The sequence below is a fragment of the Corylus avellana genome, chromosome ca7 (genome assembly GCF_901000735.1).
Source record: "Corylus avellana chromosome ca7, CavTom2PMs-1.0".
Lineage (NCBI taxonomy): Eukaryota > Viridiplantae > Streptophyta > Magnoliopsida > Fagales > Betulaceae > Corylus > Corylus avellana.
In genome coordinates this window covers 28,540,208-28,566,019 of record NC_081547.1, presented here as the reverse complement: position 1 = coordinate 28,566,019, position 25,812 = coordinate 28,540,208, and the positions used below count along the sequence as shown (strand labels likewise).

The 25,812-nt window shown below is 36.7% G+C and overlaps 6 protein-coding genes and 1 long non-coding RNA gene across 14 annotated transcripts; 4 read left to right on the top strand and 3 right to left on the bottom strand.

Annotated features, from left to right (window-relative positions):
• Positions 1 to 1,059: 1,059 nt before the first annotated feature.
• Positions 1,060 to 4,828, top strand: LOC132186156 (uncharacterized protein At2g39920). 3 transcript variants are annotated; one of them, XM_059599993.1, is made up of 5 exons: positions 1,060 to 1,208; positions 2,101 to 2,255; positions 2,533 to 2,986; positions 3,708 to 3,908; positions 4,500 to 4,828. In XM_059599993.1, exons 2-5 carry the CDS (start codon positions 2,186 to 2,188, stop codon positions 4,705 to 4,707), a joined length of 933 nt encoding a protein of 310 aa, XP_059455976.1. In that variant the 5' UTR covers positions 1,060 to 1,208; positions 2,101 to 2,185; the 3' UTR covers positions 4,708 to 4,828. The 3 variants fall into 3 exon arrangements, with proteins under 3 accessions (XP_059455976.1, XP_059455975.1, XP_059455977.1); XM_059599992.1 differs by having other exon boundaries at positions 1,060 to 1,219; XM_059599994.1 differs by lacking the exon at positions 1,060 to 1,208 and adding an exon at positions 1,230 to 1,520.
• A 453-nt stretch (positions 4,829 to 5,281) lies between these two features.
• LOC132186154 (L10-interacting MYB domain-containing protein) lies at positions 5,282 to 8,389 on the bottom strand. Of its 2 annotated transcripts, none has more exons than XM_059599988.1 (4): positions 8,253 to 8,389; positions 6,712 to 7,059; positions 6,013 to 6,609; positions 5,282 to 5,925 (listed from the first exon to the last, which is right to left on the bottom strand). In XM_059599988.1, exons 1-4 carry the CDS (start codon positions 8,256 to 8,258, stop codon positions 5,455 to 5,457), a joined length of 1,422 nt encoding a protein of 473 aa, XP_059455971.1. In that variant the 5' UTR covers positions 8,259 to 8,389; the 3' UTR covers positions 5,282 to 5,454. The 2 variants fall into 2 exon arrangements, with proteins under 2 accessions (XP_059455971.1, XP_059455972.1); XM_059599989.1 differs by having other exon boundaries at positions 6,712 to 7,051.
• A 909-nt stretch (positions 8,390 to 9,298) lies between these two features.
• On the bottom strand, positions 9,299 to 10,687 carry LOC132188119 (glucan endo-1,3-beta-glucosidase 11). Its single transcript, XM_059602522.1, has one exon. It carries the CDS (start codon positions 10,685 to 10,687, stop codon positions 9,518 to 9,520), a length of 1,170 nt encoding a protein of 389 aa, XP_059458505.1. The 3' UTR covers positions 9,299 to 9,517.
• Positions 10,688 to 11,048: 361 nt separating this feature from the next.
• Positions 11,049 to 15,400, bottom strand: LOC132188479 (uncharacterized protein At2g39910). 4 transcript variants are annotated; one of them, XM_059602940.1, is made up of 8 exons: positions 15,283 to 15,399; positions 14,679 to 15,213; positions 14,478 to 14,564; positions 13,739 to 13,929; positions 12,836 to 13,031; positions 12,095 to 12,159; positions 11,599 to 11,700; positions 11,049 to 11,496 (listed from the first exon to the last, which is right to left on the bottom strand). In XM_059602940.1, the coding sequence occupies exons 1-8, from the start codon at positions 15,321 to 15,323 to the stop codon at positions 11,361 to 11,363; spliced, it is 1,353 nt and encodes a 450-aa protein (XP_059458923.1). In that variant the 5' UTR covers positions 15,324 to 15,399; the 3' UTR covers positions 11,049 to 11,360. The 4 variants fall into 4 exon arrangements, with proteins under 4 accessions (XP_059458923.1, XP_059458924.1, XP_059458925.1 ...); XM_059602941.1 differs by lacking the exon at positions 11,049 to 11,496 and having other exon boundaries at positions 11,605 to 11,716; positions 15,283 to 15,400; XM_059602942.1 differs by lacking the exon at positions 11,049 to 11,496 and having other exon boundaries at positions 11,612 to 11,700; positions 12,083 to 12,159; positions 15,283 to 15,400.
• A 2,472-nt stretch (positions 15,401 to 17,872) lies between these two features.
• On the top strand, positions 17,873 to 21,207 carry LOC132186839 (LIM domain-containing protein WLIM2b). Of its 2 annotated transcripts, XM_059600934.1 has the most exons (7): positions 17,873 to 17,983; positions 18,096 to 18,166; positions 18,607 to 18,873; positions 19,275 to 19,374; positions 19,475 to 19,509; positions 19,635 to 19,724; positions 20,688 to 21,207. In XM_059600934.1, exons 3-7 carry the CDS (start codon positions 18,739 to 18,741, stop codon positions 20,895 to 20,897), a joined length of 570 nt encoding a protein of 189 aa, XP_059456917.1. In that variant the 5' UTR covers positions 17,873 to 17,983; positions 18,096 to 18,166; positions 18,607 to 18,738; the 3' UTR covers positions 20,898 to 21,207. The 2 variants fall into 2 exon arrangements, with proteins under 2 accessions (XP_059456917.1, XP_059456916.1); XM_059600933.1 differs by lacking the exon at positions 17,873 to 17,983 and having other exon boundaries at positions 17,993 to 18,166.
• Positions 21,208 to 23,170: 1,963 nt separating this feature from the next.
• Positions 23,171 to 24,201, top strand: LOC132188117 (uncharacterized). Its single transcript, XM_059602521.1, has 3 exons — positions 23,171 to 23,337; positions 23,833 to 23,935; positions 24,016 to 24,201. The coding sequence occupies exons 1-3, from the start codon at positions 23,201 to 23,203 to the stop codon at positions 24,199 to 24,201; spliced, it is 426 nt and encodes a 141-aa protein (XP_059458504.1). The 5' UTR covers positions 23,171 to 23,200.
• A 41-nt stretch (positions 24,202 to 24,242) lies between these two features.
• On the top strand, positions 24,243 to 25,496 carry LOC132186840 (uncharacterized). Its single transcript, XR_009440776.1, has 3 exons — positions 24,243 to 24,275; positions 24,835 to 24,919; positions 25,025 to 25,496. It is a non-coding gene; the product is annotated as an uncharacterized LOC132186840 (long non-coding RNA).
• Positions 25,497 to 25,812: the final 316 nt, after the last annotated feature.

Below are 25,812 nucleotides of genomic sequence, written 5' to 3'. Positions count from 1 at the left end.
AAAATTAAATGGTTGATTTGTAAGATAAGATGGGTGAAATATAGAGAAACACCAATTATTTTTCATTATAAAATAGTGTAGGTTCTTGATTACTGTAGTCTGAATGCTAATTTTTCGGGAAGGGGACAAAACCAAGATTCTGAATATTGAATTATAAAGTAGTGCTGAGAAATCCTATACGTTTTCTTAACATAATTACACTGCCAACTTTGAAAATCATATTCCCAAATGAGACAGCCTGGAATAACATCCGATTTTTAATCATTTTAAATGATATGACTATATTGTTAGATGTAAAATTTAAATCCGAACCTGTTCCACTGAGCAAACCTTTTGTTGTCCAAATGGATTTGTTTGGTGTAAACTAACGTAACTTGATCCATAAGCTTGATTTTGGTTACTTTAATTTTGAAAGGTTTAGGAAAAAGACATAAGGTCAGTTTGCTGATAGATTGAGTCCAAAAGAAAGTCCATAATCAAATCACAAACCCGTTAAGTAAAGGGTGGACTGGTGGTCAAAAAAAGAAGGGAAAAAAAAAAAAAAGGTGCCATTAAAGTTTTTTTTTTTTTAATAAAAAAAAGTTAGAAGGAGAGATTAATTGTAGCTATTCTATCTGGGGTATGACTATAGTAACACCAACCCGCAGGAACTGCCTAAGAGGGATTTAAACGAACGAAAACCATTCGAGCCATAGTTTTACTTCAACACTTAAAATGTGGAATTTTAGGATCACAAATAGGAGATTATGAACAATTGACCTTGTAAACTTAAGTTGTATATAATTTAGACAATTTGACGTAGAGGGATTGTAGGTCAAAAAAAAAGAAAAAAAAAAAAAGAAAGAGGCAATAGGATCGGAAAATTGAAAATCGGAATCTCGGTTAGCTATACATCATTTTCGTAAGGAGTCCCCACTACAGACATCGTGATAGGATCGGGATCGCGATCCTGTATATTTTACACTGGATGCAATTGTTTTAATCTGGACCGTTCATGTCCGCATCATCAACAAGTTTGAAAAGCATTTTCAGGCACCTCTCAATCAATAATGGAAAAAAAAAAAAAAAAATCCTGAAAAGGAAGCTTCGTTCCTGAGAGAGACCGACAGAGGGAGAGAGAGATAATGGTGAAATATCTGTCCTGGAGTTTTCTAGTGCTTACTTCTTCTTATCGTCTGCCCTCTTCCAGAAATCACCTCTTCATCAATGTCTCTCTCCGGTACTCTCTCGCTTTAGTTTTGATTGATTGGTTAGCTTCTAGTGTCTGTTTTACTCAGTGACTTATGGAGTTTTGTTGGAACAAACTTTGCTGGAGAAGAAAAGAAGTGGGTTTATCTCAGTTTTTTATTTTCTTTTGACCAATGCGATGACATGATCAGCTCAGTGTCTTAGGGACCCAGTTCATGATTTTATGTTGTTTGTATTGTGATGGATGATCACGTGGTTAAAAATGGTCAAGTTCAATGTATTTTCTCTGGTTGGGTGCTGGAAATTAGACTGCTGGGCCTATATTGAATAAGGTAGAGATCTGAGAAAGTATAATTTTGTTAGAAAATTGATATATATATATATATTTTTTTTTTTTTTTTTTCTTTTTGGCTCATTGCAATTGGTCTCTGTATTATTTTAGCCGCGTAGGATGAGAAGGTCTATAACAATTTCTACTTAATCACTCGGATGATAACGTTTATGATGTCTCTGAATATATGAAACTTAACAAAAATAGAAGTTCATACTTTTTCGATTTTTCAATATTATTCTAATTATTATTATTATTTTTTAAATAATATACTTATCAAAATTTTAGGATGATCATTATATTTATTTATTTATTTTAATAATTGTGTCATTTGAAATCATATCATCTATTTTGAGATGGAAAAAATTCTCTTTGTTTTCTGGTATAAATGTTATAGTCAAAGAAATTGAGATGGGGTAATAATATAATAGCTCTTAGCATGGTAAATGAAGCTGATTGTAAGTTATGTTTTCGTTCAGATGTTAATGTTTAAGTTATAAGAGTACTTATTCCTCCATATTTATGACTGTATCGCTCAAATGAGGCTGGTGCTTGACTGAGTTTGATTTTTGTGATTACAGGTGGCCTTCTATCTTCCAGAAGGGATCGAAAGAATTTTCTGTGCATACTAATTGTGGCCAATGATTGCTGATTGAGTTAGAAACCATGTCTGCATATGGCCATCAAATGGAGCGGGAGTACTCCGCGCGGAGTCTCTCCAATAGAGAAAATTCCGGTATGTGATACCTTCTCTTGCTTGTCATTTCTTTTCAGAGTGTTCTCACCATGGACCTAAGACCTTAAGCTCTCTTTAAATTTGTTTTCAAAGTTGAAATTTGTATGAAACTGATGAACCATCAATGTGAAGTTGGATAATGAGCTTCTTGCGCTGATTCAAAAATAGCCTGCAATTGTTAGACTATTTGACATGTTATAATTGAGGCTAAATTATGTTTTTACTAATATTTTGGGCTTAATTTTGATAAACTTCCAATCCCATTCATTTTCCTTAGGCACGGAGATGGGAAGTCGTTATGTGATGGAGTCAGGGTTCTACATGACATCTTTTGCTGCAACAATCTTCATTGCTGGCCTTGTAACTGTTGGGGTTTTATTAATCACTTTGCTGATTGCATTAACAGTAATGTTGCAATCTTGCCAAAGTAAGAGTTCAGGAGTTGTTGAAATTCAGAAACCAAGTGATGATTACAATGATTGCAAGATTTTTGCTCTGTATGCAGAGCTCAACAGCTTGGAAGCAGATGAATTCCCTTCAATTTGCAGGGATTTTGCTAGCCAGTATATTAGAGTAGGTCAATATGCGAGAGATTTAAATGCTACTATGCTGGTGGTTGAGAACTATTTCAGTAGCATTATGCCGCTAAACAATGTTCTGGATGTTGTATTAATTGACATAGATGACATTCTTTCCTCAAATCTTCACCATATCAATCCATTAATGCACAGGTAATTTTCTTTTAATATTTCACGTCTTCTGTTATGTATTTTCCCGATTTCATGTCAGGTTTTGATTGGTGTTCACATGTTGGATCTTTAACTCCACTTAGAGTTCTTTAACATGTTATTGTCCTCATGTACAGTTAAGTTGGTTGTCCTAAAGTGCCCGTTCAAGTCAGTCACAAGTCTCCTAAAGAAAATGAACATCTTTTGTCTATTACAATTACTGAACATTTGAAACCGAAGTTCTGCCATTTCTTTGCTTATTTCCCCTCGCTTCTTCCCATTTAATGCCCTCTTTTTATTTTATTTTCTTTTTTATATATATTTCTTAATAAGTGCCCCTCTTTGTCTTTTTCCCTTGATTGCAATGGTTCTTTGTGCTATTGCTAATGTTTTTTAAGGGAGGACATATACTCTGGAAAATGGAATAGCAAAGCAACTTACCTTGTTTTAAATTTTCATGTGCTACCAGCTCCGTTTGCCACCCTCGTTTTATATCTTGAAATTAAAATCTGCACTTAAGCCCTCCGCCACAAGGCAGGAAGAAATGGTTATTTCTATGGGTCTCTTAACCTAGAAATGTTGCTCTAGTGTTCAAATTCAGAAATTTCGTTATATCTGATATTGATTTAACTCCTATTGTAGAAAATTCATATCTAATGCCTTTCCAATCTCGATCTATGTTGTTATATTTGACTTGAGACTAAAATGTTTCTGTTTGGTACAGATTTGATCAGTTCAGTTGTAGTGATTGTATTGAAGAGGCTAAGCATCTGAAGCACCTGCTTATCTTTAGATTATACATGAAACTTCAAGCTAGTGGGTGGCCTTTAATTTTGTTATCAAGAAAGTCTCAGAGACAACAGAATGCCACTGTAGGGCATCTTCTTTCTGCAGGATATAGTGGTTGGACTTCATTGATTATGAGGTATTGTTATTATGTTCATTTCTTTAAACTCTTTAGGTCAAATTGCTAATTATCAGGTTTTTAGCAGAAAAAGTTCAAGGCTTCTTTGTCTTTAATTTTTATTATAATCTGGTAATTGCGGTTGTAGTCTTCCATATGCAAATCGATGTCATAGACTACATGCAAGGCTATTTATTTCTACATAATGTTGTGGTACATTATGAATTGTTTTTGAGGAGTTGATATTGCAAAAGAGAGGAGGGAGGGGTTTGAATGTTTCATTATCAGGACTGTTGTGATGGAGAAAGCAATTGAGATTACCCAGTGAGCATTTTTGAATATTGTTCTCTCATACGAAATATTTCTCGAAACTTACTGGTTGAATTTTTCGATGGTATCAAACTATTTATGAGACGAGAGAAATTTTGTGCCCTGCCCATAACTTAGTAGCTACATATAAATCTCCAATGAAGCATGCCAATAAAATATCTTCCAAGTCTGTTAGGTGATTGTCTATTTCTTTTTGCTTAGTTGGGCGTATGGTACCTTGAAACTGCATTTCATATTTGATGCCACCAATGCCGTCGGTTTAACTAGTTGGCGCTGATGCAGATCGGATGATGAAGTGCATATGGATAGCTGTGAATACTTTTCCAGACGAAGGGCAGTGATGCAGAAATCTGGCTTCCATATAGCAGGTGTGATAAGCAGCCACATGGATGCTTTAACAGGCCCATATTTAGGAAAGCGTATTTTTAAGCTTCCGAATGCTATATATTACAATTTGGAGCGTCAAATTGGGAAATCTGTTCCAGAATAGATCATGTTCAAAGGTGGAACTGTCGGATTTTTGTTCTTGTATTAATCCTTTGAGAGTCTTAGATTGTAAACTCTGTTCAGCCACATCAGATTTTTACTTTATGATTATTACTGTTCATTAAGTTTATGTCTTATGTGAGTTCGCTTAGAAATTAATGAAGAATTCAACCAAAATCTTGCTGCTGCTGCTGCTTGCAACAATTAGCAGTACGTGAGAATGAGAATAAATGGCAGGGCTATCAAGTTGGGGAGAGGTTTTGTGCATGAAAGAACAGAGTGGAAGAGGGCAATGGCATTCACAAAAGGACAGTTTTCCTTCAAACTAAGTTGAAGAACTTGTTAAACTTTCATCTATCTTCAAAACATATGATTTCTACATGCATTTTTAATAGAACATGTGATTCTTATATACATTTTTTAAAAATGCATATAAAAAATTACGTTCTTTTAAGGACAAATATTCTTTTATTCAAGAAGCCTTGGGAATCCAGCTTTATATACCGTGCAGCTATTATGAAGTGAAAAGTGCAAATCATGCTAGCTTTCAGCCGATTAGATAAAAATTACAGTAAGCATACAATTAATGATTAAATGCTCATATAGAAAGACCACTACATAATTCAATGTGTAAGCACATAAAATACAAATCTTCCACCATTTGACTGTACAGAACAACCACTTTATAATTGCTACTCATATCCAAAAACTACCTATTATCCGCACCAAAGAAAAAGGAAAAAGCATGGTATTACAAAGGTGGACCAAGTGATTGCAAGCGCTGCAACCATGCAATCCTTACACTAGGTTTCTTAAGTTGAAGAAAAACTTCCCTGTATTCCTTCTTCAGGAATATGTCCAAGGCAAACAAGTAGAGGTCACTTCCTTGTTCAATTTCCTCCATCCCATCAAGACAGTCGATGCACTCCCCAATGCTGTAACTGAGTTTGCCCTGTGTAGATGGAACTCTTTGAGCACTTCTCTGAATCATTACAGCATCTCTTGATTCAACAGCATCATAGAGTGGCTCAGTTTTCTCATCTGGCTTCGGTATAGCTGGTTCTTTGTAATGTAACCAAGATGTTGTCAAAGCATCATTATACTTCCTACGCTGACTAGCAGGTTCGAACTCTCCAATAACTGTCATTGCATCAAAGATGGTCTCCAGTTTGTCAGCAAGCTCAAGTTCCCTAAAGCGGAATTGTGCGGCTTCTGGGTTTGCCTGCAACAATCAATCTAAAATTCATGCAGATCCTCCCTAAGTTTTTAAATTAAATAGAAACAGCTATAGTTCATTCATTAAGCAAACCTGTAAATAATTTTCCCAGTCTTCTTCACTTGCACCAAATTGGTTGGTGTTAGGATCCCACTTCATACTACTAGTGCCAATTAGCTTAGACCAGACTTTCCAGTGTTCCTTAGTAATATCCCAATGATTCTTTAGTTGTAATCTTTCATAATCCAGACCAGTTTTTTTCTGAAATGATTCAACAATGTTGCTCCAACCCTGCTTAGTAAAATGTGTTCCTGGTTTATTCCCCTTTAATGTCTGTTCTAGACATAGATCAATGAATATTTTGTGGGTGGCAGGCGTCCAAATGGCTTTTGCCCTTCGAGGGGATGAGCTAGACATACTTTGTTCACTTGCAATTGTTGTGCCCTGAGTAGACTGAACCATAAGAGCACTCCTCGTTTCATCATCACATAGATGCTCATTCTTCCAATCTGGTGTCATTATTATTTGCTCTTTCCTGCGCAAAAGCGAGGAGGTCAAACTACCATTCTGCCTCTTACGCCTAGACGAAGCTTCAATGTCTCCAGCATTTATTGTTCCATCAAAAACAATTTCCAATTTGTCAGTAAACTGGAGTTCCTTATATCGAAATTGTGCAGCTTCTGGGTTTGCCTATGACAAAACCACTATGTTATCACAAATCTGGAATACGTCAAGAACATTCAGCAGTCTGTACTAATATACCATTACACACTGTGAAGTGAGTAATCCTACCTTTATATAGTTGGTCCAGTCTTCGTTGCTAGCACCCAATAGCTTGGTTTCTGGATCCCATTTCATACTACTATCACCGATCAGCTTAATCCAGACTTTCCATTGTTCCTTGGTTAATGACCAGTGATTCTTCATTTGTTTCTTATCATACATCGAACCAGTCTTTTCATAAAATGATTCGACGATATTCCTCCAACCCTCCTTAGTAAAATGCGTCCCAGGCTTATTACCCTTTAATGTTTGTTCAATACATAAATCAAGAAATATTTTGTGGAAGGCAGGTGTCCATGTGGCTTTTCCAGTTGGTAAGTGAGACATACTTTCTTCAATTGCAATTCTTCTGGTAGACTCCACATGCATGATAGAATTAAAATATCAGTAAAAACCCTAACCAATTCACTATCACTGTGATCCCCCGGCCCAAATTCAAACCACATCCACAATGTATTTAAAAATTAGCAAAAATTAAATGAACGCGAAATAATTTTGAAACTAAAAAGAACCTTTTTTTTAAAAAAAAAAATGATGAGGAACCCCTTCAAGGCAGGGCCCCTTTGAGACCCATCGTTGTTGGATAAACCCTGGATACACAATCTCGCCCGTAACAACCGTGTATTGGGTAATTGAGGAGACTCGAACAGCTGAGCTCGTCGTATTTACACCAAACGAGTAACCATTCAAGCTAACCCTTGCAGGTAAAACTAAAAATAACTTATACACAAGAAATGTACCCTTCTTTGCAAGTACTATCAGATTTCAACAGCTAAGAACCCAAAAGACTATCATTGCTGAAGTATTGACAAATAGAAAGAGTAACTAAAAGTTGGAAACCTGGGAATTTCTTACCATGTCGAGTTAATAGTCTACCATAAAACCAGCCAACTTTGCAATATATATAGAGCGCTAGGAGAAAAAGACTCAAAAAAGAAAATTAAAATAATAAAAAAATTTGAAACAATTAAAATAATTTAGACTCGGATAATTAACGGCTACCTTAGCAAACAACTATAGTTATGTTCTCCCCTGTAGGGTTCATAGATAACACTGGAATCCTAATAATTTTTTATTTTTTATTATATTTTGAAACATATATAAAATAAAATAAAATAAAAAATAAAAAACCCGACTAGAAGAAATGAATAAACCTCATAAGAACTTGGGTTTCAGATCAACAACATTTTTGGACCCATGTAATGAAAAATTGAAGACTTCAATACCCAGGTGGAGGCATAGGCTTAACCCAAAGCAAAGCCTAAAGAGAGAGAGATTGTGGGACTCCTACACACAATTTCCCATTTGTTTTCACATATATACATAAATGTCTCTATGTGTGTTTGTATGTCTGAAACAATCTCCATGAATCTCAAATGGAGTGATCTTATAAATTGACAAATTGTATCATTCTATGAATCAATAGTGGAACAAAAAAAAAAAAAAAAAAAAAAAGAGCCATTGCGCCAGTCCTCAAAGTAAGCTATATGAATTAGATAAGCAATCAGAAAGAAACCCATTTTGCAGATTTTTGCATAAAGAAGAAATACCTGCATTCAAAAGGACCGCATGTTTGTCCGGACCGAGCTTTGAGAAGAAAGGTGATGGCAGTTCCTGAGCGCTCCTCAAACGCGAAAACAGGGAGTGAAACAAAGAAAAGACCTGAGGCTGAAGATTTTTGCGGGGACATGAACTACTTTAAGCCATTTCCCTTTCTTACTTTTTGGGCCACTCAGAACATAAATGAAAAAAAGGAAAAGGCCCAAATACAAGGACGTGGCCTAAGATGATTTTTTGGAGATAAAATGACTATTAGGTGGAATTTTTTTTTTTTTTTTTTGCCCTTTTTGGAAAAAGACTGTATCAACCAGTAAAGCTGTGAACTATATTTTCATCTCTTTTATTTGATGTAATAGTATTCACATAGGCCCTTTTCATCGCTTTATTAAATCAATTTTTAAGATTCAACCCTATCAAAGCGATAATTAAGGTTTAATTCGTTATCAAATCACTCTCTTTCTCTAACTTTTCAATAACTTTTATAACAGAATATTCTTCATATTCAATAATTTTGCGACTCATCGGGCCATTCACATATTTCGATGAATCAAAAAAAAGGTCACATCATAAAATGCCACCAAAATATGTATATATATATATATATATATATATAGAAAAGAAGATGAGGGCATGGTTAAAAACTTAAAATTAGCAAAACTGAGAAATCTAACCTAATTATATTTAAAAAAGAAGCCCAAGGTTGTGAGCTAGGGTCTAAGATTTTGCCACGTGTGAAAAGGACTAAAGATTAGCAATACGTGAAGAATGAGCAAATAGGAAGGATCCCTTCGCGTTGAATGCATTATTACATGCATTAAGCATGGAACAAATATCCAGAAGCCATTAACACAGAAATCATATTTTTTGGTTACCCAACTGCAGCCATTGCAGAGTTGAAGGAAGGTAGGTAATCACAGTTAGTATGCTTTAGCACTAGTAAGTCATGCTTAAAATGATAATACAAGAACACAGAATTTTAGTGCGAAACATAAACCACATTTCAATTGAATTCTTTTTATCAAATGTACATCGATCACCAACTCGAATAGAGAGCTTTTAGGCATCTATATATGCATGAAGAGAGAGTTAGGGTCACCAGCTTCCGGAAAGAAACCGGAAAACCTGAGCCGACAGAGACAAAGAATGTATCATCGATCTTTACAGCAAAGAGATCAGCATGCATCAACAACCCGCAACGAAATCCCATTACTCAAAGGAGCTTTCAAATGCAGGCCGTCACCGAAGAAACAGAGTATCAAAAGCTGAGCAAATGCAAGAGAGCAAAGACCAAGAAAATTAGCCCAACTCTCACCAAAGCATACCCCTCACCGGTCCTGAGTGACCCAGAGAAGTCAATCTTGTACTTCTTGGTCATGTTGGGGTGCAGAATCCCCCAGTTCCGCTTAGGCCGACTCATCGCCTGATCCTCATCGTCGAACAGCTCGTATATGTAAGCCTCCGCCACTCCTTCCTTCCTCAACGGCGTTCCAACTCCCGATCTCAAATGCGCCACCAGGCCCTTAAGGTACATCTCGGCGTAGGCTGGGTTGGCATCGACCTCACTGGCTTCCCCGCCGGAGCTCGGCCACCCGGTCTCGGCCACAACCACCGGAATGTTCTCATATCCAGCCACGGCCATGGCGCTAATCGCCGCATCGACCATCATATCAAAAAGATTCCGATATCGAACGCCGGTGACCAAATCGTCGCGAAAATTGAACGAGTGTTTCTGGAACAGAGCGAACCCAATGGGAATCTCGGCGTTCAAACGGTACACGTTGTAGGGAAAGATGTTGATCAAGAAGGAGGAGTTAGTGTCCCTGAGGAACTGAAGCAACGGCTTGATGAGAGTCTCCGAGACCGGGGGGCGGAACTCGGCCGAGGAGGGTGGAAACGCCGTCGTGACGAGGTTCACGAAGGAGAAGGAGGTGGATACGGAGATCCTACGGATGCCGAGGTCGCGGAGCGCCAGGTGGATGTTGCGAATGGCGGGGAGGAGGAGGGATGCGGAGGAGAGAGCGCCAGGTGGGGAGGCGGAGAGGAAGTCATTGCCGACGGAGATGGCGGCGATCTTGGCGCGCGGGTAGAAGGGGACGACGTGGATGTAGAGCCAGCGGAGGGCGTTGGAGCGGTTGGCGGCGATAGGCGGGACGAAGAGGTTGGGAATGGTGAGAATGAGGGTGGTGTTTGTGTAGGTGAAGGCGCGGGTGAGGGCTGGGTCGGGGCTCAGGATGCGGATGGCGGTGAGGCCGAGGGAGGAGACAGCGGCGGGGATGTGGTCCTGTGGCGGCGGCTTGGGCATGGTTACGGGGGTGAAGTAGGTGACGCCCAGGTTGGTGAGCGAGGTGGTGGTTGGGAGGAGAGAGAGGAAGTGGAAGGAGAGTGCGAGGGTGAAGAAGGAGGAGGAGGAGAGAGAAGGAGCCATGTGGTGTGGTTAGTTGGCTGTTGAGAGAGAGAGAGAGAGAAAGAGAGTTTTGGAGGGATTTCATGGGGTTTTGAAATTGTGTGATTTCATTGGAGCCAGGAGGAGGAGGTTAAGCCGTCCAGGTCGTTTTTTTCAGTGAAAGGCGGTTATGAATTTCGTTAGGCTCCGTGTCCGTGACACCCTCCAGTCTCCAGATACTCTCCCCCCCTGCCACCCTCCCTCCCTCGTTAATATTCCATTTTTTTAAAAAAAAAAACATGTCTGCATTAAAAATGCCTCCACTCTAATTAGTAGAGGCGGTCCATTAAGCTAACTTATGCACAGGTTGGTTAACATTATGATAAACTTTTGAAAAATGCCATGCCTGAAATATGTTGATGGTATTTTAATCTTTGCTCAAAACAATTAATAAGTTCAGTAGCACGTAAGCAAATGTACATGTGCTTGCCGCATGTGCTTGAAATATGTTAGCACCATAAAATATCGCAAATTAAATTTGTGCTCGTAACTACATGAACATGCTCGGAAAGATTGAAGAAAATGGAACTCAATAAGCCAGCTGCATATCCCTTCCCCCCATCTTCGGCAAATTGCTTTTTCCCACATTATGGGCCAAGTGAGAGCTCTCAATGGCTTTGAACCCTGTTGTGAAAATTGCACTGCACTGCGATTGTCATTCATGTGCAGCAACAAAGGGCTTAATGTTTACCGTTGTTTTGTCTCTTCCACTTAAAGATGACTCGAGATTTGTCAAATTTGGATCATCCTTGTGCTTGCCCCAGGCTGCTTCGAATTGCACGCCTTTGCATCTTTGGGATTACAGGAAAAAGTATCACCAAAACAAATCAAAGATGAACAAAGAAATTCTGTTCATACTCTATTATCATGAAAAATCATAACAGGATTCTTACTGCTGGAGTAAGCACAATATCTGAAGAATATGTGCTCTGACTTCTTCGCGAGCCTTTTTCAATGCTGCCTCTTTATACAATACTGTGAGTTCATCGACCAACCTGACACCAAAAGTTTCTGTTCTACATTAGATAGGATTTGAAGAAGGATGTATGAAACTTAAAAAATTACTTCCTATTCAAGGTTATTAAAGCAATTAAGTATGTGTTTGGAAGAAAGTTCACTGAGAACTTACTTCTAATTGTCACTTAAACAATCACTAGCTGCCTATATAGAAGCGATTGTTGAACTGAAGTACTTTCTAAACATCCTTAAGAAAAAAATCAGTGATTAAACCCCACATATTCTTTCCTCATATTGTGATGTTGTACACTATCAACTTATATATTCATATTGCAAGCAAGACAACAGAATGACAATGTTTCAGGGAACTTCCAAATGCTGCCTAATTGTACTTTCTTTTGGATGATGAAGCATAATTACCTAGTAGTTTACCTTCCAATATATGGTGTGTTCCTTATCCACGTTAACCTTAAAATAGTCTGGATCCTTTCCAAAACCTGCAAACAATTAAGGAATTGAGAAATGGTGCATCTCTTACTACATCCAACAACATCAGCTCCAGAAAATTATGCTAGGTTTGCCCTAGACTAATTTGTCAATGAAAAGCACAAAAGAGGATAATGGACAATTACATGTTCAATTATGTTATGAACGAAATGCCTGAACTTTAAATGGCCGAGTCAATAAGAACCTAAGAAGGAACTTTGGACTAACAAGGATCTCTTGAAGAATTGTTTCTTGAAAAATATTTATCTTAACAAAGACAAGTATGATGCTATGCATTGACAATACAAGATGCAAAAGGCCAAATGACGACTGCACATTGAAAAAACAGACAAATAGCTTTTGCTAGGTAGTTCACTCTTCCATAGCAAAGTCCAATACTATTCCTGCCTATAGTTAGACTGAGCATGAAACAAGGACCCAAGAAGATCTATCATCAGAATTTATAATTGAAATGTAGATATTGAAAACGCCACCTAGTGAAGGTGGTAAAACTTCATTATTGTGTTACCGGAAGACAAGGATCCCAAACCCGTCTTCATGCTAACAAAATGACATCAGACAGTGACCAACCGCCCCCTACCCTCCCAAAAAAAGAAAGAACCCAGGAAAAGAAAAGCTTGTGAAATCTTATGCTAAATGTCAAAAGAAGATTAAATTCTTTCTCACCAGTTTGACAGTCTCGTCATCATCAGCATGCATCCACTTAAGGAAAAGTGGAAAAATACGACTAAAATGCGCTAATAACACAAGACCAACAGCAGTCAAAACTGGCTCGATATATTTGAGCCATGCAATACGGCGCTCCTTGTTCCTTGGTTGCCGCTCCAAGTGACTTAACATCTCATTTAACATCCTTTCAAACCTAAAGAACAAGTATATGATAATAAGCAAACACTAATTTCTATAACGAATTGGATGATAATATACATGTCTATACACAATATATATATATATCATGAGCAATCTCAACATAAATATGTTTTACATATACGCAGGCTGGTTGACAAGATCTCTAACCCTGCATCATACAGCAGCATAGTGTAATCTATTTGTAATCCCTATTCAACTCTACAAAATCTAAGATTAAAAGTACAAACAAATCAGCAAGACACAAACTAAGAACTACTATCTCTAATGCAGTGTATCCAGAAAGGGTGCTAGAAAGTCTACACAGTTACCGTTTGACTATGGAAGTCCAGGAGATTACATAAGCAAAAAAATTTAAACAGACCCACTATCGCTGGTCAATTTAGAAAGAGTTTGCACTGTTTACTTAACTTACAGGGGGAAAAAAAGAAGACATTCTTGCCGTTCTAACTGATTATTAACTAGAATAATACCAAAGAGAGTCTTCTTTTGCAAAACTTATCATAATTCTTATCCAAATTCTTTGTCAGAACCATAGCCATGATTTCAGTTTCATAAATAATGTTCCCCATGAAGACATCACCATCCATTATTATAATAACTATCAACCTGGTCTATGTTCTTTCAGTTTCAAAACAACACCTGAAAACCTCATTAGCAATAACAGTCAAGAAGTAAAGGAATATAGATAATTAAGTATACCATGGGCTACGAGGATTTCCCTTCTGAGTACAAGTCACAAGAAGTGCTGACATCTCAACTACATGGGGCCATATCTCATCACTAGAAGCAATATTCTGGCAGCATGCATCAAGAAGCACATCCCCATAACAACCAAGCTCAGCAGCATCAACATTTTTTGCAAGATGTGTAAGGCTAACCATGCCCTGCCCCTGAATACAGGAGAAGAGGGGATTATCCACCCACTATGACACATCAATTTACTTATTTTGCATTCCTTCCAACAAGTTCTTCCACTTACAGTTTATCAATCTCCTAACTAACATGAAGCAGGAATTTCAATTGCTTACTACTGTTGTCCATAAGGACACAAATATAATACAAATAACTATAGAACTTTAAATCGCTCCAAAAAAAAATTTACAAAAAAATGGGGCAGAGGTTATACACGCATCCAGTAGGTTTTAAAACCCCAATCTCGCCCTCTACTCCATCCTTAAGAGGCAGAGGAAGTGTCATTTAAGCCAGAGCTCATTGAAAGGGAAAAAAAATGAAACAAAGTAATCACGCCACACTTTTAATTGGGTAAACCCTCTTCCCTACTTCATGAGAAAACCAACATGAGGACATTTATCACTCTAACAACAGCTCTTGCTTCCCATTTTGAAACACGATTGAAATTTGAAACAAACTTGAAGCTTCAAATAATGAAGTCTATAATCCAAACAGAAGACTTTGTAACCAATGAAATTGCACATACTTTCACCTCCGGCGACCAATGATCTAGCGCAGTCAATGCAGAAGGAATCACCATAGCGCACAACTTTCCCAAATAAGGATAACCAACCTACCAAAAAAAACCAAGAGTTGTAACTAAGCCCACATGACCACCAAACACCAACATGTAATATTACACCTCAAATCTTTGAAATTCAAAAAGAACGCCCAAAGCAACACAAACCTGAGTGACAAACCATCTGAACTGATAAGCTGCCACAACGGCGAACCCTACCGGAACATTAGCCGACGCCGCCGAGACCTCGTGGACTTCGTCCGACTTATCGATCGAACTCTCCTTAATCCTTTCCTTCAACAATAGCAGCACCTCAGGCATCAACTCCACCACTAGCCTCTTCTCCTCAGGCACCGAAACACAATCCACACCCAACTCTCCAATCCTCTTCGCATTTTCCTCGGTGAAAACGCCGCAATAAGCTTTTGAGAGCTCGCGAAAGGCCGAGTCTGCTGAGATGGAGAGGTGTTGGGGGATCCATAAGAGGAGCTCGTGGGTTGAGGACTGGGAGGAGGATATCAAGGCGCAAGCTAGGGTGAAGTCTCTGATTGAAGCGCGGATTTGGGCTTCGGAAATGCTAGGGTTTGGTGGTGAGGTTTTGTGTGGGAAAAGGGGTTCGATTAGGGCTTTGACGGAGATGTTGGAGCCCTCTGGTGGCGTGTAGTGGGTTTTGGAGAGAAACTCCGTTATAGGCTCCGATAACCTTGAAAACAATCACAGATTAAATGTTAGCGAGAGAAATTTGAGAGAGAGAGAGAGAGAGAGAGCTTACTGAATGAGAAGGTCGTGGAGGTCGGAGAACGAGTTCGACATTTTTGACTCAGTCGAATCCTCACTCACTCGGTTTGGTTTGGCGGAAAAAGATCCTTTTGCTTTGGGAGGTACTACAAAACGACAGTCATTAAAGCCGTCGTAGATGTTATGAAAATAAGGAACACCCATCTCCATATTAATTAAATACAAAATTACTGGGTTAAGATAAAGAGTACAACCGATTTAACTAAATTGATCGATGTATGATTGACTATTTTTATACTTATGTTTCGACATGACCTATACTTGATACATAACATTTAAGGTTAACAATTGGTTACACAACCTACAAAATTGACATAAACTTAACATGAAATTAACAAGTTAGGGTTGAGGATTCTAACTCTAACCCTTGTCTTGATACAACCCGAACTCAACATGCAAATATGAAATTGACATGCCTACTAATAGGTACAGGAATTCCATGCAAATAATAAGTACACAAATTTTTATAATCTATACTTTTATTTCACTTTACTGATATGATATTGTCATTCTTCTTACTGTTATCACGGGTGTCTCTTACGATAATTCACCGTTTGTTTTGTCTCACAAACTGCCACTTTTGTGCACCCCTTAATATTGGGTTGTGCTATTCATAAACCCATTCCCTTTTTGTAGCTTAATCTATTTGTACATTGTAATATTTGTACTAGTGTCAATGTAGGGGTGATCCAACCCCTCTTGTGTATATATATATATATATAAATATACTTTGGTTCTTTGGATTAACAATTATTTTTTTTTTTTTAACATTATAAACTGACAGTTGTGATATTTAGATATATCAATCTACAATTTTATTGCATTTAAACTCCTACATTAGAGTCGATAGTCTGTTTTGATGAAAAAGTGATCATGTACCATGCAATGTTCGGATGACATTTTCTCTAAATTAGGTTAAATAAAGTTATTTTACCTAAGCCTATTAAACTAACACATGTTTAAAATACATATGAATTTTACTTGTATTCTTAATTATCGTATACATTTTTAATATAATAACATATGATTCTCCTATCTATTTGGGACCAATAACAAGTTAATAAAAAAATTAAATTAAATTTAGAGGAAAGCGTTGACATGCCTAGAAAACGTGGATTCCTTGAGGATTATGTGTGGAGATATATAAAGGCAATCACATGACACGCCAACCAGGTTTACTTTACGTGCTCTCAGGTAATAAAAGGTCATCATCGTCATTCGTCCAGCTCAATCATATATACCAGCGCGTGCCCCGGCATCTCCTAATGCACTATAAAATGTTCCAACAACATTAATAATCAACATTCCTTCATCATCTTACAATAAAAAATTAAAAAAAAAAAAATAATAATAATAAACATTCCCTCATGTTGTTAGTGTTAGCGAGGCCGCCTTCAATTGTCGTGTTTAGGTTGTCGATGCATTAATATAAGATTATATAAATAAATTATAATTCGATTTATTTAATTAAACAAGTAAGATTTATCATTTCTAATACGTTAATGTCAAGTCGGGTTTATGTCAACTTTGCAAGTCGTGTCAATGTATAATACTTGATAGGTCAATTATAACCCAATTAATTTTATTAAATTGGTCAAACCCTTTAACATTAGCCAACTAATTTCATGCCTGGTTCGTAAATTATGTCAAAAATTGATAGTCGATGAATTAATATTCTTCCTTTGACATATAAAGTATAATGCAAATTGTTTTGATGATATGATAGGTATTTTTATTATTTTGAGTTGTGAAAAGAGTATTGTAATCTCAATTGTAGATTATTATGATACATTACTTAAATTAAATTGAAAGATTGAGAAAATATAACAAATTAAGTGGTAGATAGATGGAAATGAATGTAGTTTCCCCCCTCCCCCACCCTTTTTTTTCTTCTTTATTTGAATGAGTATATACATGATTTGGTTATTATATATTTATTTTTGTAATTTCATTGTTCAAGAGTTCAAAAGACATTTCACTCTTTTGATAAGAAGAATACTTTTTAAACGTAAATATAGTATTAAATATTTTGTGTTCTGAACTGTTTGATAATGTTTTTGCTTTTTTGTCATTTGTTTTCTGTTTTAAGCCAAAGACATAAATAAACAATTCAAAACAGAAAAGAAAACACTATCAAAATACGAAAACTATTTTCATTGACATAAATTTTGCTTAATTTGGGGAAATACCATATTTTCATTCTCTCATTTCCTTCAAAGATTAAAAAAAAAAAAAAAAAAAAACTTTTATTATTCGTGAGAGTAGAAGGCCACCCTAAAAGAATTAATTTTTTTTATTTATTTTATCATTATTCTGTTTTCATAAAATAAAATAAAAATCTTTATTCAATCTCTTATAATACTAATTAATATTGTTAAGAAATTACCGTTTCAATATAACAATCATAGCCTGAATTGGAAATAAATAAATAAATAATAATCCATAAAATTTGGAGTAAAACTATATTGAAATTTGAAACCGCATTAACGATGTTCTACGAGGTAAAAGTTAAAAGTAAAGAAAGTTGTGTCTGCCCCCACAATGGCAGAAAGAGGTCAGCGTGTCTTCGCCCTCAACAAAGTTCCCCAGATAGAAAGCCGCGTATTTGAGCCGTTGAACGAGACAAAGTGGTGCCAAAGTGGTTCCAGCAAAGATATTTTTGCATATCTTTAATTGTAATAATCTCTCTCTTTCTCTCTATCTCTCTCTGTGGGTGTACCACTTTATCTATAGTTTTCATTTCGCTGCGTAAAACCACTCTGACCCTTCGCATTCAATCCATTTCAGCCACTCGTAGGTTTTGAGATCGAGTGGAACCCAGTGAAGCTTTCAGATCCACCATTTCTCTCTTTCTCGAGGTAATCATCTCTGACCATTTTAATTTTGGTGCGTTTAATCAGCTAAAGAACCAGATCTCGCTCAATCTATTTGTGTTTGAATTTATGTTCACATTTCTCTGGGTTGGCTTTTAAATTATGTGTTTCTATAAGTGGTCTGATGGGTTATTGAGAAATCCCAGGAAAATTGAAAGAAACTTAATTTTGAGTCTGTTTTTTCACATAATGGGTGTGGACAATTTACTTGATCCGAGTCCAGTATACGTATATGGCTTAGTTTAGATTTCATTCTTTCTGGACAAAAAAACCCATGTGAATAAATCAATTAAAGTTTCAAAATTTTGGGTTTTTTTTTCTTCTACGTTTTCTGCATTTTCTCAGAAACCAAACAGATTGAAGGAGTTATTTTTCATGATTGGATACAATCTGCATGCATTCTTGATCCTGTTTCTTTGTTTAAGTTCTTGGAGGAGACAAGGTTGTTGTTGGAAGGGCAAATCTAAGCAGGAAGTTATTTTAGAAAACCGATCTATCGCATTGGAATTGGTGGTAGTATTAGTACTTAGAGAAGAGTCAGATCCGAAGCAATAGCTATGTCTTTCACTGGCACCCAACAAAAATGCAAGGTTTGCGAGAAGACAGTTTATCCGGTAGAGCAGCTCTCTGCTGATGGGGTTGTTTACCACAAGTCTTGCTTCAAGTGTTCCCATTGCAAAGGGACGCTGAAGGTACATCTATCATCTTTGCCCGGAGAGTTTTTGCTCTTTTTTTTTGGTTGATATAGCATTGTCGTAATTATGCTTCATTTTCATAAGTAGGTAGGAAGTAAGAGGAATCCATTATATTTGTCGCCTTCTGTTATATTTTCGCTGAAATTATTTGGGTTTTAAAATAATAGAATGTTAAATCAACTGCCAATATGAATCAGTGTTAAATCAACTGCCAAGTATGAATCAACTTTGAGAGAATTATTTATTCTATTCATATAACTATTATATGGGTTCAAAATGTGACATAGCAATAATTATTTGCGTCAACCCAGATTCTGTTTAGTAAAAATCAGCAACTTCTTTGTTTGTGGATTGAACTCTATGCAGGTTATTGATGTGTGTAACTTTTATGTTTTCAGCTCAGCAACTATTCCTCAATGGAAGGTGTTCTGTACTGTAAACCTCACTTTGAGCAGCTCTTCAAGGAGACGGGTAGTTTCAACAAGAATTTTCAGTCACGTATGTCTTTTCATTGTCTGGTTAAATTCTATATTTGATTTCTGTTGGCAGTTTCTTTTCTACCTATTTAATAATTTGCCATGAATTTCATTTTCAACAGCTGCAAAGTCAGCTGACAAGTTAACCCCAGAGATGGTAAATTTTCCCTACTGCACTGCATGTATTCAAAATTTGATTATGTGTGGAGAATATTTATCGTAAGGAGTCTAATGTGTTACTTGGTGTTGTCACTGATTCTCAAAAGCTTGAGTTGGTTTCAGACTAGGTCACCTAGCAAAGCTGCCAGCATGTTTTCTGGGACACAAGAAAAATGTGCTACTTGTGGTAAAACTGCTTATCCGCTGGAAAAGGTAAATTATAAGATACCCAACAGTCAATTTGTTGTGATGTTCTACATCAAAGTATGTTCCAAACCTGGTAGTTATGGGTTTGAGGTTGCACTTTTTAGTGTTATTTCTAATAGATGAGTGCATGTCTTATACACATCTATTTTTAATCATAATCTTCTATATGGGAGTATGTTGATCTCACATGATGTTGGTGTGAATGAGTTCATCCGCAATAGTTATGCATAGAGATTAGTTTTGAAGATGAGTGACTGCATATGTATCGCATATATAGCGGATGGGTATAACATGCTTGTTTCTTTGTTGCCATGTTATATGTGCTATAGTAGGATTAATGATTGCAGTGAATCTCCAATGCGCAAATGTATGAATATGAATTTGTTGGTTCTAATGTTGTATTGGGTAGTTTCTGTAAGCTTTTATCAAATTTGTCAAGCTAAGTGAACTAAGAAAACAAAACTGTGTTGGTGCTTAGGGGATCAGATTGCCAGATATTGAGTGGAAGAACAAACAGAACAGATTAAAGCCATATAGGACCAAAGCTGGGCTAAGTCTGAGACTAAGAAGATAGGCGTATAGTTAATTTGGAGATGGGCTTAGCTCAGTCAAGTTAGTTTTCCTTTGGCAATGATTGAAGCCTGTCCCAAAGTTCCTAGTTTTAGAAGCCTATAATAGCAAAATACAATTTTAAAAGAGGAAACATTCTTGGAATGTTTCATCAATAAACCTTGAAGTATCTGAGCATTTTCTGTCTGTTCTGCATAGCATGTGGTGAGCAAATACATTTTTGCTGTACATGCATAAAGTTATGCAGGTAGATGCATATAATGTAATGCAATTGTTTTAAATCATGATTGGGGTAATCTGATGTTTCTTATTTACAATATTCTTGATCTGGATTAGATCAGATCATATTTTACACGTCTGACAATACAACGTGGGTTTGTTTTGACCAAAAATTTGCAGGTGACAGTGGAAAGCCAGGCCTATCATAAGTCATGTTTCAAGTGCTCTCATGGCGGTTGCCCAATAACCCCATCTAATTATGCAGCCCTCGAGGGCATTTTGTATTGCAAACACCATTTCGCTCAGCTTTTCAAGGAGAAAGGGAGCTACAACCATCTTATCAAGTCTGCATCAATGAAACGCGCAGCAGCATCTGTTCCCGAGGCTTAAACTCCCTCCCTATGCTTAATTATGGTTTGATTACATGGTTTTTTTTTTAATTTTTTGGGGGTTTCCAAGTGTGCTTTTTTTTTCTGATCCCTAATCGCAATGGTGGAGAACTGGCAAAACTTGGTTCTTCTCTGCTCTCTTGAGCTCATTCATCAGTGTTGGGCTTACTGTTGTGTTTGCTTGATATATGGTAAAACGGCTTGCAGGATGTCATTTGCAGAACATAATGAGCATCTTGTGCTTTTTATTTTGGATTGTTACAAAGATATGGAGTGAGAAAAGTTCATTTACGTTGTCCATTATTGCTGCTTACCTCTCTACCCTGATTTTTGCCCGTTAAGACATTTGTGATTTGTCAGTTGATTATATATGTTTTTTCTCTAATCTTGCTCTTTTTGGGATTGAGTAATGCTATACTTCAAACTCATTTATAATACCAATTTTATATTGGTTGATATAACGTGTTTTAAGTGGATTTAAAAAAAAAAAAACAAAACTTTTTAAATGATTGCCATGAAAAGTTGCAAAATATGTTACTCATGGGTGTGGTAATAAGCAACTCTTTGGGAATTCTTGAAAATTTTCTCTATTATATATTGTATCAATCTCTGATGATACCTTCACTTAAAAAAATAAAAATAAAATTGGTGAAGCATTTACCTTGAAAAATCAAATGCCATTTCTTTACCATTTGACAATTTTAAGAAGGGACAGGTGAGAGAGAGAGCCCAAAGCATCGTCGTTTCATTTCGATTCTGGCGGGAACGCCAAAGAGAGCAAAACGAGAACAACGGTCTCTCTCTCTCTCTCTCTCAGAAAACCAAGAGCATAATTTATCTGAAAGATTCAAATACTAAAGAAAAAAATGCTAGAGCTAAAGGTTGGTCCAAGGCAGCCTACTGAAGAAGGTTCTGGAAGCGACCAAGGACCTAGTCAACGACGCCAACTTCGACTGCTCGGTGGCGGGGTTCTCGCTCTAGGCCATGGATTCGAGCCACGTGGCTCTAGTGGCCATCCTCCTCTGATCTGAGGGCTTCGAGCACTACTGCTGCGACCGCAACCTCTCCATGGTCATGAACCTCAACAACATGGCCAAGATGCTCAAGTGTGCCGGCGATAAAGACGTGGTCACGATAAAGGCCGATGACAGTGGAGATAGCGTTACCTTCATGTTCAAAAGCCCTAGTACAAATCCACTCTCTTTCCTTTTTTTGTATTTTGTTTTGTTTGGTTGCCAAGAAAATGTGAGAAAGGAAAATGTGCGAATTAATTCTATTGTTGGTAGAGGAAGGAAAAATCTTGAATGTTAAACCCGTTTTTATGGTTTTGGACTTTCTTTGTATGGAGCATTCTACTTAACTACCGCCGTTAGTCATATCATGATCGTGTTGGTTTATTTATTTTAAAATAATGATTAAACGATTAAAATTTACATTTTTTTTTTTTTGATAAATGGTAATTTGTCATTGTATTTAGAGAAAATGGTTATAAATTCAAACCTGTCTCTATTCTCGACCTCCCAATTATAGTGAATATCTATGAAATCTTTATTATTATTTTTTTATAAGTGAATATATACAATATGGAATCTTACCATGAAACCAAATAGTTGGATTTAGATGAACTTAGTGGAGGCTTTTCTTTTAATGGGTCTTTGTCAATAGAGATCTTAGGTTCAAGATTTCGGTTTCCTTTTATTTTCCAAAATTTCTTAGAAAGCCAATGTGAATTTGTTGCTCAACAGCGCTGAAACCCTCACAAAATGAAGGCGATGTCGAAGTCTGCGCTGTTGAGCTTAACGGCAGTGCCAATGGGCTGGGTCGGTGAGGGTTTCAGGCGTGGTAGAGCTGGTCATCGCATGGTGGGGAAGGCCGGCGGTGGTGGAGGGTCGTCGCACAGGAGTGAGGGAAGGGGGAGGGAGAATTTTTTTGGGGGGAAATTTGGGGATGGGAGTGGAATCTGAAACGATTTTGGGGGGAAGGAGTGTATTTACTGATCAATTTTGTCTTGTGCACGGATTTCAAAAAAAATCATGGTTTTCAATTTTTTTTTTATAAAAAAAAAAAATTACTTGGCGTACCGGCATATTTACTGTTCATACACGCCCGTATCCCAATAATCACTACTCATCTTCTCAATCTCATTCTCTCATTTGCTCAGGCAAAAAAAAAAAAAAACTCACGCCGGTGTCCCATTCTTTCTCTCTCTCTCTGTGGTTCATAAGTTTTACTGTTTTACGTGCGATTTATGTGCATGATTACTGTTCAAGAAAGAACTACATATTTGCATGAAAAGTTATTGATATGGCTGGCTTGATTATCCTAATATATTTCTCCTCTCAAGGTAATTCTGGAAACTCATCCCAGCATTCAGAAGCTTCTAAGAACTCAAACGTTGAAGGAGATGAAGATTGGTCAGGGGCTTCTCAAATGCGTATGAGGTACTATGGTCATCTTCTAGACTAGCCAACTTTTCCCCTGTTAAATTATTTTCTGTTCTTAAATAGTATGTATTGAATATCCCATCCTATGTTATTAAGGCTATGGAGGTTTGTGGTGAATGTATCTTATTTGTGATGTGTATATATTATTGAAATTCAAATCTACAGGAGGATAGTCCTGGTACTGGAGCAAAATTGTCTATCAGTTAAAGCAAAATTATTACTTTGGTGTCTTTAAAACAAAAAAAAAAAACAAACTGAATCCACTTCCCCATTTTAATCTTAGTAATGAAGTACTCATATATACTTCATTGAAAGCAGTGTTTATATATACACAGCTCATGCTTTGACAACTTCCCTCGCATGCTTTATTCCATTTCAGTTTTGTTATATAAACCTTTCATCTTTTGCATGCATTAAACCTTCTAGTGCGAATTATTTCTTAATGGGAAATTTGAGTTAACTGACAGTACTACTCATGTTTGTATCTCATAGAATAGTTTCCTTCAGAGACAAATCAATAGATAAATGGCAGAGGAAGACACAGGTGACAACTGGTGCTGCTGCTATTAAAGGCAAGTTGCAAGCTTTTAATCAGGTTAGGCTCTGTGACTGGACTGACAACATGCCCTATAAGACCTACAACATGCTCAGTAAATTCTCCTTTTCCAATCATAGAATATTAGCAAGCGAGTTGCTGCTTATGTGAGAGATCCAAGTAGAATGGTCAACAGAAGGCATATTTGGGAGTGTAAGATTATCTTCTTTATTCATTTGACTGTTAAAGAGATAATGCATATTTACACTCACATGAACACGTGGACTAAATTGGACAAGGTATTCATAATATGCTATCCTTTTTGACATTTGTGCATATTCTAATACCTGGTATATATTGATGGCAGGGTCTTTAGGGGGAGGGTAATGCTGGGGGAGAGGTAATCTACTTTTATGCACATACTTGAGTTCATTATATGGTGTTCATTTTCTTGAAGGTTGACCGAGTAAAATTATTGAATTATGTTTTTTCCATCATAATTTGATGTTTATTAAATCCTTTTTTTTTAATAAAGAAGTACAAGCTGATGGTGACCTTGAACTTCTTGTTGACTCCGAATTTTACCAGCAATTACTGAAAGAATTCTTTGAGACGATTGACCCAACATCATTTTTTTTTTTTTGGCAGCTTTTAATTTGTATATCCATGTTTTCTGCAATTGGGACCCAGTCTATGAGTTTCTTTAGTGTAAAAATACCTAATAAGTTTGATTAAGTATTTGAATTGTGACATTGAGTTCTTATGTTTTTTCTTTCTTTTAAAAATCCAAAAGAGAAGAACATTAAAAAATGTAAAGGAAGAATATTTTGCTTCTATATCATAAAAAATGGGGAACACCAGTTGCATAGTTGTCCCATAGTTAGAGAAAGAAAAAAAAGACGATTACTGGCTAGACAATGTGATTGACTCCTTGATTTTGACACTTCAATACTACACAGAAACGGCCTTTTATGCTTTGAAAAGGTTGCAAACTAAGAAGAGAAAGATAGTCGATCGACGAGCATCAAAGAGTCGCAAGATAAGGTAAGTTAATCGTTCATTCCCCCGCAAAAATTTTCATACTTTGGTAAACTTAATGCATATCTGAATATATTTATCATATTTTTCTCCTGCGTTATGATTTTACAGGTATCAAGTTCATGAAAGATTGTCAATTTCATGGCTCCTCGGCCTTGTGATCTTCTTCCTATGGCTCCTAAATTATTTGAGAATTTGTTTGGGTTAAAGACCCAAAGACCAGCTTCTGTATCCTAGTACTCGTGCAAAGTTGAGCAAGCCATAAGGTCTTATCACGTCATAGGCTTTGCAATTTTGTAATATTAGTTGACATAATTGTTTGTCTTTATATTGTTGACTTGACGCTTGATATATGTGATATCAATGGTTTCCATTGGTGCAAGCAAAAATATTGGGATTTGTACTTGCTGTGTGTTTTTAGGCTGCTGCAATACTTCATGGTGATACTGAAATTTGAAAAAGCTCAAAAGAAGACGGATCAGGATTCCAGAGAAAGCATATATGGGTCCATTTGCTCCCATGTATGGGTCCATTTGCTCCAACAAGTGGGTGAGTTGAGTTGCTCGAGATTTATCATATTGCAATGGAGTGATTGATGCATTCGTGGAAATTTTATATGGTTTTCAAACATAGTGGTGCATTTCTGGGGATGTAATGCATATATGAAGTTATAATAGAAATGGGGTTTATCATGAACGGAAGTACGAGGTAATGTTGTTTTTGGATCAAAATGGCATTGAGTTTGATAACAACAGGTAATGCAATAATACAGCATCTGCAGCATGTCATTGCCATTTTCCTTTGTTATTAGAGGGAATTTAATTTGATTCGAGGTTAATGGCTAGGATGAGAAGAAGGTGAAAAATGTTTGTTGATGTAATGAAAAAGTTGCCATCGCA